General features: G+C 38.2%; 1 protein-coding gene across 1 annotated transcript in view; it reads right to left on the bottom strand.

Moving 5' to 3' along the window:
- Window positions 1-614: 614 nt before the first annotated feature.
- The window catches only part of Dop2R (dopamine D2-like receptor), a 62,131-nt gene continuing 50,666 nt past the window's right edge, over window positions 615-12,079 (bottom strand). The window contains 9 exon segments of the mRNA XM_068285086.1: window positions 615-1,688; window positions 1,817-1,858; window positions 1,861-1,916; window positions 2,160-2,251; window positions 2,253-2,295; window positions 2,414-2,659; window positions 4,265-4,563; window positions 4,982-5,234; window positions 5,300-5,409. Of these exon segments, the coding sequence (XP_068141187.1) occupies window positions 1,477-1,688; window positions 1,817-1,858; window positions 1,861-1,916; window positions 2,160-2,251; window positions 2,253-2,295; window positions 2,414-2,659; window positions 4,265-4,563; window positions 4,982-5,234; window positions 5,300-5,409 (1,353 nt within the window). The 3' untranslated portion in view covers window positions 615-1,476.

Below are 12,079 nucleotides of genomic sequence, written 5' to 3'. Positions count from 1 at the left end.
TGTGTGTGGTGGTATGGCTGTCTGTGTATCTGTGGGTGTCCTTGTCAAGTTCAAGTTCAAGTGTCTGATTTTTATTTATATACATTTAATGATATTTGTTGGTAACGACACGAAAGAAAATATATAAACAGTTTTATGTTTCTGACAAGTTGTCTACGCGTATCGATTGCAACAAATTCTGTGGAAAACTCATGAAAATTATTATAGAATCTTTTAGCCACTTGACCGACACCTTGTTGTTGACCAATGCCCAGCCGGCAAGAAAATTCAATCAACAAATTTTTGTTACCTGCTGAGCATTGGAAAACCATTTTGTTTGGCGGCGCTGACTTTTGAAAATTTGTTTCAGAATATTGATCTGAATCTAAGTAATAGATATCTTAACCTTCACATCGATTGGAGTACCAAGGAGTTTTATTTTATTTAGTTTTAACATTAGCTTAGTTCTCTCATTAATACTTATTATTATTAATCCGTTGACCACAAAAAAAAAATAAAAAAGCAGAAAAAAATTGGCATTTGGTTTGTAAACTTTTTCTTAAAAGGATATGCAATGCCGTTTCTAACTCTCTCACACTTTTTTATTATTTGGTAGACTTTAATTTCGTGGGGGGGGGCAGTTCATGTGCAATTCATGTACACACACGCACGCACATACACAGACATACACGCACACAAACACACAATTCGAGAGGGACAAAAACAAGAAAATGGGTTTTTGCCAGTGATATGTGAAGGTGGATTTACATATATATATATATATAAAGTATGATCTAATATTATCTTTCTCTCTTAACATTTTGATATTAAATAAAGCTACACGAAATAGATTCGAATGTGTTTCTTTGTATGCGTGTGTGTGTGTGTGTGTGTGTCATCTTTTGTCCTTATTCATAGTGTCTTGACTTCTTACTAAGATATACGATAGAAAGAAAAAAAAAATTGTGAACCTAACCTACATAAATTTCATTTAAGTTATTCTAAAATCAAATTGAAACTACAAATATATATACATTGTTTATGTGATTTTTGGTTTCTAGCTATTTACATGAGTATATAAGAAGTTATAGTTATGCTTACTTCGATCATACATACATAGATTATTGATTGCTGACTTTGAGTTGATCTGGCTGGCTGACTGGCTAATCGAGATCGACATATTGTGAGAGATCAAAAGAGTGTGTGGGTTTTTTTCTTGTTTTTTTTTGGCACAACGTTTTTTTTCTTCTTCTTCTTGTGGTTTTATACAATATTCGTCGTGTTGCTTAAACTAATCTAAAACATCATTCCTAAGTACTTACAGAATTGTAGGTACAGTTGTGCTTCTTGCTCTAGGTCTAGTTTAATTTGTAGTGCTGCTCGTGCTCCTGAAGCCATCTCAGTTTGCTGCACTATAGGGCAGAGATGATGTTGATGATGGTGATGATGATGATGATGATGATGATGATATTTGCTATTGCTGTCGACTGTTTGTAATCACCCCATATGCATGATTTTTTTGAATGCCTTACGAAATTCTGGATTGAATATCGTATAGATAACGGGATTGACAAAACTATTGATATAGCCCAGCCAGGTGGTAAGCATGAAGGCCGTTAAGCCCGGTCGGCAGTCTTTATTGAATTTGGCGCACATCGCATCCATAATGTTGCAGGTGAAGAATGGCAGCCAGCAGAACAGAAAAACGCCTGGATAAAGAACCAAAAAAAATATACGAAAAAAAAAAAGGAGAAGGAAATTTTGCCATCAGCGTCATCATCAGAGAGTGATAGTGCAGCTTGGTTCCATTGGCTTCTGGCTTATGCTACCAACTTACCCAAAACGATGGCCAACGTTTTAGTGGCCTTTCGCTCTTTTTGGCGGACGATTTTTCGCGTTTCTTTTTCGAAGCCTTGTGCACCTTGTATATCGTGAATCTAAACGCCCACCGTGCGGCACACGCAAACGACCCGGAATAATAAGCCAAGGTAGGTAAATTGCAGTTTTGTTGTTTTGGTTTTTTGTTTGGCGATGGGAAAGAGAAAGCACAACAAAGTTTAATACCAGCATTTGTATTAGAGACAGAGAAATCGTTTGCCCAACTAATAACTATAATTAGGCGAAAGGAGGACCCAATGGGTGATGGTGGGGGAGGGGTTGGTTCAAGGGGCGTTACTCACCTTGACGCCTGTGAGTTTTTCTTATCCTTGCGGGAGGACGTTTTCGATGTGGTCGATAGTGTTGAGTCGTTGCGTGCCAATGTCATGGCCTCCCTGTACGCCATAGCGGACAAAGGACAACGGCTTCATGGCGACGCTACAAGAAGACGGAAATGCAAATCAAATGAAACGTAACGAGACGGGGAATGGCATGAAACGGGTGCGATGGAATAGAATGGTATAAAGCATATGGATGGATCGAATAGTCAACTGACCTTAAAGCTGGCTCTCCGCGCTTTGGTGAATCCTCGGCTGTGTTGCGTCGACTGCTAACACTGGAGCGCTGTAGTGTGGCACCACTGGGCAACGGACTGTCCGGCGGCGTTGTACTGCTTACTGCCGCAGCGCCCACTCCTGCAAGGACATCGTCAACGTTTGATGCAGCATAACCAGAATCATGATTACCATTCGGATCGGCAACAACCAGCTGCGGCTGTGTTGTGATCTGTGCCACAACGCTGCTATCCCCACCATGATGATGCCAGAGTGAGAGAGAGAGAGTGATATAAAGGCACACAGGAATCCCCGGGATGACATCCGGCACAAGGATGATGGCGTTGATAATGATGGCAATCGAATGGAATCCAGCAATCAATTTGAAGTGACCGAGACCAGGGAGAAAGTGCGACAGTCCAAATAAAAAGAAACGGAGAGAAACACACAGGGAGAGAGAGAGAGAGAGGGCGCAAGGGAAAGCGAGGGAGTGGTAGAGGTGGGGAGGAAACGCATAATGTCAATTAAAAACAGGGCAAAATATTGAGTTTTCAATTAAGTGACGCATTAATTGAATTATTGAGATTTATTTTTACTCTCTTTCTTTCTCTCTATCTCGAGCGCTGGCCATCGTTACCAGAGTGTGATACTTTAGCAGAAGTTTTCCTCACGTTTTTCTTTTTATTATTATTATTTTTTTTTTTCTGATTTGGGCCAAACCGTTTTGGCTCTGCCTCCGCCGCTCAACCATCAGCTTTTGTGCATCCGGCCATCATTTATGGTCTCATTTCATGTCCTTATTACATTAAGTGGATGGAGGCATTCTCATGAAGCGCTAATTGACTGTGCTTAACCTCTGCTTCGATAAGAGGATTCAGATACAGAAATAAATTCAAGTTGAGATATACCGAAAACATAATAATCAGAGTCCTTTTCGAGCAATATAAATATTTATAAAAGAGTGTAGAAGTAAGCTTTAAGCAATTAACGTCTAGGACACTTAAGTCCTATTCTTAGTTGGTTGGTCTTGCAACCAACTTATTTGAATGGCTTACTTCAAAGGAGACATTGGTCAACTCAAAAATAAAACTTTTCAGTTTCATATGTACATACATACATACGTACATATGTATGTATGTATATGTATATACTTTTATCATCAATGGACTGAAATTCCCCATGCACACATAAAGTCAATAAAGTGACCAAAATCATCAAGTGCCGCAAATGCAATCTCGGCTAGACAAAAAGAAGTCCTTCTAGTGCTAGTCCCAATCCCACGTCAGTCGCAAGGGCCAAGGGATTTTGCTCATTTCGTATTTTCATTTTATGTCTAAATTGAGTTGAGTTGCCAGGCGGTGGTGGGCGTGGCTCTGGCCATGGCCATGATTGAGGCTGCGACAACAACTACGTCTAGATGGGGATTGCAATTAGATTGACAATTTTCTATTTCCATTTTGGTGGCATTAAGTGGGGGTTACCTGCAGAAGAGAGCAATCAGCTGGCTGGTCGTACTAAGTAGGTTCATTTGGGTGTGGTAGAGGGAGAAGAATGTGCTTTTTTTTTACGTGTGGCACGTACAAAAGTGAGCTAGCCACCTTGCAAATTGCTTCTATCTGTCGAATGGAGATACTTTCAGATTGAAACTAGTTGTCTTTGGTAAGTTACTCTGATAAACATTGACTAGATGAATTCAAAATATAATTAATAAATAAAACACAGAAGAAGAGAGAGAGAGAGAGAGAGAGAGAGGGATGAGAGACAGCGAGACAGAAAGAGAGACTAGGATGGGCATGTCTCTTATTGCGCACACTTTTGATCGCAATTTTTACTGTACTCTTTACTCTACTCACTTGCCGGTCTCCTCGACAACGGTGGCCAGCATGAACTCAGTCGACTTGTCATTCACAATGACATGACAGTCATCGATATCGGGCGATATGGCATTCTCGTCCTCTTCCTCGTTGGAGCCACTTGCCGTATTGGTGGCCGGCTCATCGGGCATGATGCGGCTGGCATGACGACTGCTATCGAGAGCCGTTTCAGCGAGTCTCCGGGTCTGGGCGATGTTCTCGATGACACTGCCACCCGTCAGCTCTGAGAGATGCGGCTTGCGGGCGGCACGTTGTTTGCGGGCTCGACTACGCAGCGCCTGAAACAGACAAAAACCAGGAGAAAAATACAAAATACAAAAAACAAAAAAAAAAAAAAAAGAACAGAAAAAGGATGGAGGAAAAAGGATTGTTATTGAGATTGAGATTGAAGGATTGTTCAATATAATCCATGACATGCTACGTCAGCAGTTTCATCAGTTATGAGACAGACAGTGGCAAAGAGACTGAGACGAAGTGCAGAAATTGCAATTGCAGTCTGCCAACTCACAGGCTGACTGACTGACGGTCTGCTTGCCTGCTGTCTGCTTGCCTGGCTGCCTGCCTGACTAACTAACTAATGCGTGTAAACAAGCCAGACTTTAGACTTTCTGATGTCATGGCAATATGCCCTTTTGCCGTACTTGGCAAATCCTTTTAAATCCATTTTAATTGGCTCACTGCAAACTTGAGACTCACCTTAAATATGTTCCAATAAAGAAATACCATAATTATGCATGGTATATAGAAACTGCTCAGTGATGAATATAATATAAAGTCGGCATTGTAGAAGGCGCAAACATCTGGCTCACGATTAGGTGTATTATTTAGACCAAGAACTATCGGTGAACCGATAGCAGCCGATATTGCCCATACTAGCAATATGGTAAGGCAAACACGGCGACTGTTTTTGTGCTTGGCATATTTTATTGGTTGCGTCACAGCGATGTATCTGCAAGATCCAATTGTATATAATCTCCATCTGTTGACAATCATTAGAGCAATCTCTCCTCTTACCTGTCTATTGAAATAGCCACTAAATTAAATATCGATGAAGTGGAGCATATCACATCCATTGCTATATAGAAATCACAAACGACATTAGGCAATGCCCATGCACCATTCACCTGCAAGCAAAACGATATTTTGTTTAATAATTTTGCTCATTTTATTAGACTATTAGACACAAAGTTAATGGTTTATTCAACAAAAAAGTATTTTAGCTAAGGTCCTTAAAGGTGTCTTAATGAAACTTAAACTGAGTTGAACAGAGTCTTATAGTCAGACGTGGTCATAAATAGATTACCAAGGTCCTGGATTTGATCCACTTGTTTGAGCAAATAACCTTTACTTCCTATTAGAAAGTTAAGAAGTGCGTCTAATGACACCTTGCTTATCTTATCCTCCAACAAAATGAATTAATGTGCTTCTGGAGAATGGTGACTGGCCTCTGTAAACATGGTGCTTTCACTTTGAAAGTGATGTATTGCCTTTGCAGGATGCTACAGGATATGTTGAAGGTGCTCTCGTTTCCCTAAGGGATAGTCTTAGGTCAATGGCCAATTCCATGGATTGCAGACAATCTTTGCTTAGTTTAGTAGACTAATAGAAAAAATTAAAAGCATCTAACTACCAAAAACCAAAACGAAAATTAAAAGTCAATAGAAATATCTCAAATTTTAGAGGATAATGTTAATTATCATCTGAATGAATTGACATTAACAAGGATTAAGTACTAAATGTATATATTCGCTATTCTTTAAGGCTTGGGTGCATTAGGTAAAATGTTATCATTCGTTTTTGATGTTCATGTTTAAGGTTAATGATTTTGGTGACGTAACAGTGTCATTTCCTGCTTACTTCAATTATCGATATTGAGATACATTAATGAACATTTTGAGAAATGAATGCATTTATTCATTTTGTGCTGAATCGTTGTCGTTTCTTATCTTCTAATCTATCTTCCTTTTTTTTCTCTTTCTTTCTCTTTACTTTCTTCTTTGCCGTTGCTTTGAACAATGGCCAGCACTTAAAGACCCTTTTTAATGACATCTATTTTGGGGGGGTCTGGGTCTCTGAGTCCTGAGTGCTGGGTGCAGGGTCTGTTATGGAAAAGCAATTTAATTTCCAACTGCTATTAATCTATTTGTAACGTGTGCAGAAAAATCTGACTTTTCAATGATAGCTAAACGAAGGCAAACATAAATCCCAAAGTCCATTGTCGGATATCAATAACAATATTTTCCTTTCGCTTTCGTTTCGTTATTTCATCTGCCTCTTTTCTTTATATATTTTTGTCTTCTTTTTACGTTCGTTTTTTCGTTTCTCTCTTTTTTTTTTTTTTTTTTTGCTACAAATTAGTTTTTGAGTCTATCTCTCCATGGGCATCTACGAGCATCGCAAACTCCATAAAAACCTCAACAATAACGCAAGGAATTTCTAAAGCCAAACAATTTGTAGCACACAAAACACATAAAAAACAAGATGAGAAAGGTGAAGAGGAGACGGGCGACTGGTGTAGGAGAATGTAGGGTAAAATGAGAGTAGAGGGTAGATGGCTTCTGAAACTGACAGCCTGGATACATACATACACACATACATATGTACATGTACATACATGCATGTATAGATACGTGCATTCATTTTTCTTACAGTCTGTCTCTCGATATGTACTTCGATCGGTTTATGTTTAAAGTAGGCAAACAAACTCACACCGTATGCCCATACTAACTCCCCAAGCCCCCCTCGACCCACACACACGCACACACACACACACACATGAAGGCAAAGTTGTAGCATGAAAGTGAAAGTCAAGTGAAAGCAACGAAGAAATGTACAAACATGGCATTGGCAGAAAGTCTAAACTTTGAGCTTCATAGCCGGGACTAAGCGAGCATAACAAAAGTTGAGCGTGGCAAAGAAAGTGGCAAAAAGTTTTAAGATATAAAGACATACGCACGAATGCTCATACACACACACACACACACACTCGCACACAGACACATTGAAACACGTAACCTGCTCGAGGAATTTTTACATCATTTCTTTGCTTTCTGTTCACCATTGTCGCCCCATTGTCGGTTATGCTGTTAGGATAAGTCGGTTGGAAGGAGGTGTGTAACATGGCTGGTTGGGTGTTGGCTATGGCACACATTGCGTATACGTAATATAAGTAAGCTGAGACCCAGACAAAACCTGAGGCAGAAGCTGCTGCCACTGCATCTGAAGCTAAACTATAATTTATAATGTATTTTTAGCGTTCGTATGTATTTGAGTACATTTAGATCGCAACGACTCAAAAATACCCTCTATAGAAAAAGTGCGAGTTTTAGTTAAAAATTTGTTTCAGATTTCTTAAAATGCAACTGGCTGCAGCTGACAGAAATATTTATATATATCTCCACATTCTAGGCCATCTTCTTATGTACACCATAAATAACAAGAGGTATACAAAAATGTGTTGTGGTGCGTCTATGTATTTCTTATTATTTTTTGGCTGTGGCTGTGTGTGACTCAAAACCAAGTTTTTCGTAAATCGATTATTATTGTCGTATCAAAGAAAAAAAAAAGGCAAAGGCAACAGCAAAAGGAGTCAGTTTATGTACAGAACATATTTGCATAAACATTTTTGTATATTCTATGTACATGTGTGTGTGTGTGTGTGTCTGTATAGCATTATCTAGCTCTATAGTACATTGAAATTCCCTTTTCATTGGTGAGAGTCTATGGATTTTGTTGAATAATACCAATTATATTCAAAGAACTATTGTGTCAAAGATCAAAACTAAAACTATAAAAACTTATTTGACTAATTGTCAGAAGTATTACTGCTTCGATAAACATTTCAAAATGAATAAAATGATTTTAAGTTTCTATCATAAATATGATAGAAAAATATGTGAATTAAATTCAAAATAATATTAACTAAACTTCGATTTAGTTATAAAGTCTTGAGTTTAGTTAGCTATAATTCGCAACTAGTTTTAGACAACTTTCTCAACTAGAGTCAAGGGTCTTTTCTGAATTAAGTATTTCTTTTTTAATTCAAAAATTTTTGTTTTTTTTTTTGCCAAACTCAAACCAAACGGTAGAGACCCGACACCTCCATTTGTGGTTGAAAGCATTGAATGAATAGCTTCGCATATGTGTATGTATGTATGTATGTACATATATATATTACTTGAACATATTCGGCCAAGAATGGTATAGACGATTTTCCATCCAAGGTTTGTATATATGGGTTTTTGGTGTATATTCTGTGTTTGTATTGGTGTCTGTTCGAAAATGTTCAATGACATTCAATTTATGCATAGTGTTAGCACAAAGGCATTTAAAGTCAGTTGGTTTGCTGGCTCTGGGTCTGGGTCGATTTGCTTTTGAAATAAAATAGATCAACAAAAGGAGAGCAAAAAGGTTAACAAGTTTTTAGCACCGATTTGCCAATACACTTGCTGATCCACAATATAAAGTTCTATATAGTAGTATAGAGTGTAAAGAGGAGTATAGATGATGTTTGACGATATGAAGGGGCCATAATGCTAGAATGCTAATGTTTTAAACACATTGCATAAGTATAGAAAATTCGGTTATCTCTATTTTTTTTTTTACTTCTTGTATGTGTGTGTGTGTGGGGGTTTTTTTTTTTTTTTTTTTTTGCAGAAGCTGGAGCATAAAATAAATAAATTTATCTATTTGCACAGTCAAAGGCGACCGCACACAGAAAAACCCAAAGGGACAAAGCTTCTAGCCAGCGTCTAAAAAGAGACCAAGACAGCGAGAATGAGAATGAGAATGAGAATGACATATACAAACACACACAGAGACACAAACACACTCACGAAGAGCTTGTTCGTTAGGGAGGTGGGAGATGGAGCAGCAAACAAACACACGTAGCATTTTGATAATTGAGCTTCTGGTTTTTATGGTTTGCACGCAGATATAGAGAAAACAAACACACATACACCCACATAGCATGGATGTATATATAAGTATAGCATACATTTTGGGGTTCTCCTTTGGGGCTTTCCATATTCAATGGGCATTGCGTCGGACAGCAAGGAGGACAGGAGGAGGCTAAAGGTGTATGTGGTGAAGCTGGCAAAGAAGTTGAAATCTACTTGAGAGCATATTGTAGCTACTTGATGATGAAAGTAACTATTTGTATAAATCAGTGATATATAAATAGAAAGGGATTAGCTTTCGGAAGCCAAAGCAGTATAACTTATATCAGCTCACAGACACAAAGTTCAACTTCTTTCTGCCATTTTCCCCATAAACAAACAAGCATATAGAGGTAGGTCGGTTGATATTTGTTAGCTAAAAAAATCAACAACAAAGAACAGGACTTAACCCATATTTAATTTCTATCAATTAGTACAACAATATAGTGGGATATCTTTCGTATTACATTTTCATCTTAATTTCTGTGCTTTAATTAAATTCTGTCACGACTCCAACTATTAACTGCAGCTATTAGTTCAAGACAATTTCGTTTAAAGCAAGGCCAACTAAAGTTGCAGCTAAATAAACCCAAAATCTTAAAGTTTTATCATCAGTATTTTTAAGTTAATTCTTTAATTTGAATGCTTTGCCTTTTCTCTTTGAGAATAGATAAAATGTTTATCTCTCATGGCATCAGTTTTAATTGCAATAGTTTTAAAAGTGGGTTATATGATGATACTGGTCACGTTAATTAGCCATTATTGTTTCCTCCCAGTGTCATTCTTTGCGCGCGTTACTCCACATATACACACCCACACAGACAAATATGTATTTACTTGTTTGTTGTGTTTGTATTTGTGTATTTGCTTATAAACATTTGGCATTGGCAGGTGGCAAGAGCCAATGACGCGATGAGGAGGAAAAAAGACGTTGAAGTTGTTTACTTGCTGTGCATCTCTGGCATAATATATACACATCCATATGCGAGTATGTGTCTTTTTGTATGTGTGAGTGTGTGTGTGTGTGTGTCGGTTTGCGGAAGGCTGCGGCTGCTACCATTTCTTTTTGCGCCTGTCAATTGCGCATTTTATTTGCCAGTGTCGAATTTTTCCCCCCCTTTTTTCTCACTTTTGAAACTTTTCTCTTATTTCTAGCGCAAGGTGGCGAACGTAATGAAGCGGAAGCGGAACCGCATTACTTTGAAGCAGTTGCCAGAGCCTTGACCTCATGCTATGCTAGACAGACACCACACTCACACACACCTACTTTTTGACACTCTTACCAGAGCACTGTGGGCTAGATTCAGTTTCTTGTGGCATAAACTACATATTAAATGATGGAAGGCTAAAATTTCGTAAGCACTTTAGCTATACTTTTCTGTATTTTATATTTGCCATTGGACTATTGGTTTTATCCCGATCCGATTTTGGATATAAAATGTTATCATTTTGCAAACTCTTTGGTGAAATGTTGGGAGAGGGAAACTTTGTTGAATCGTTCTTTCTATATATATTCTTATTTCTTAATCAACTTTCAAATTTTCTTAACTCAAATTTGTTTTAAATTACAAATTATGAAGAGAAAGGACACAAATTAAAGAAGACATTACTAATACAATTTGAAGTTACAGCATTAGATGAATGATTTGAAATAATTCAAAAACTATATATTTAACATATTTTGACCTTTATCGACAAAGATCTGATGCAAATTTACAATAACTGTTAATGCCAATGGAAAGGGAATATTTTGTTCAAAATGCAGCTTACTTTGATTTCTGTCTTACTCTATTGACTACATAATTGGCTGCAGGAAAGAAACTAATGCATACATTTGGGCGTTTGGGCATTTGGGCATTACATAATCACAAGACGAAGCAAGTCTGAGTAACAGCAATTTGAATTCTGCTTACAGTGCATTCCAATACCCACTTAAGCATGGCTCAATCGAAAAGATGGAACTCTCATCTTTGTCGAGCATACCTACATATATCTTCTGTTGATTCGGTTAGCCACTATCGTCATCTCGATTGATTCGAAGGTACTTTACATTCCCTTTCGTTTGGTCTCGTTCCCGTCCCGTCCCGTGCACCGTTCGCAAATCTTTCGTATGCCCAAGGGAGCTGTTTGCATTGGCAAGTCAATTAGGAGCATTTGAGTATTTTGTAGGGCCCAAAAACTGAAACCCATTTGCACACTCCAGGCCTCCCTTTCCTGTTTAAATGCTTAGGCCTAAAAAACCAAAAAAAAAAAAAAACAGAACGGAAAACGAATCCAGAAACTGCGAAGCTGCCACTCGCTTCAGCTCTGTGTCTATGTCTATATAGTATGCCAGTGAATGCCAACAGCCATTAAAAGCTTTTTAAAATTAATTATAAAACCGAGAGTAGACACAACATTTTTCCAAGTAAAATAGATAGAGGCCTATCAGCGAAAGAGAGGTCAGAGAAGGAGAGAACGAGAGAGAGAGATAGAGACCTGACAACCCTTTTTTGTCATCATCTTCTGGGCTTGGGTTCCTTTTCAACCTACATACATAGGTATATATATATTTCATTTTTTTTTTTTTTTTTCGGTATTTTTTTGTTCGTTTTGCTGAAGCGAATTTAACTTCAAACAGATTTTTGATACTTCGGTGGGCAACCGCAGGGCGAACGGACCACTGGGCGTGGCAAGTCGAGCATGCGTAACAAATTGTGAACATTATGCGGCGCAGAAAATAGTTGAGCTGCCTGTGCCCCCATGAACCCCGCTCACGTCTCAACTGGTGACCAAGTCATACCAGGCTGAAAAGAAACTTCTGAGTTTCATGTCATGCAAAAAAGCAAAGTTTTTTGACTTGGGTTTCAATTTGGGG

The sequence above is a fragment of the Drosophila tropicalis genome, unplaced genomic scaffold (genome assembly GCF_018151085.1).
Source record: "Drosophila tropicalis isolate 14030-0801.00 unplaced genomic scaffold, ASM1815108v1 contig_4, whole genome shotgun sequence".
In the NCBI taxonomy this organism is placed as follows: domain Eukaryota; kingdom Metazoa; phylum Arthropoda; class Insecta; order Diptera; family Drosophilidae; genus Drosophila; species Drosophila tropicalis.
This window is presented reverse-complemented; position numbering and strand designations above follow the sequence as displayed.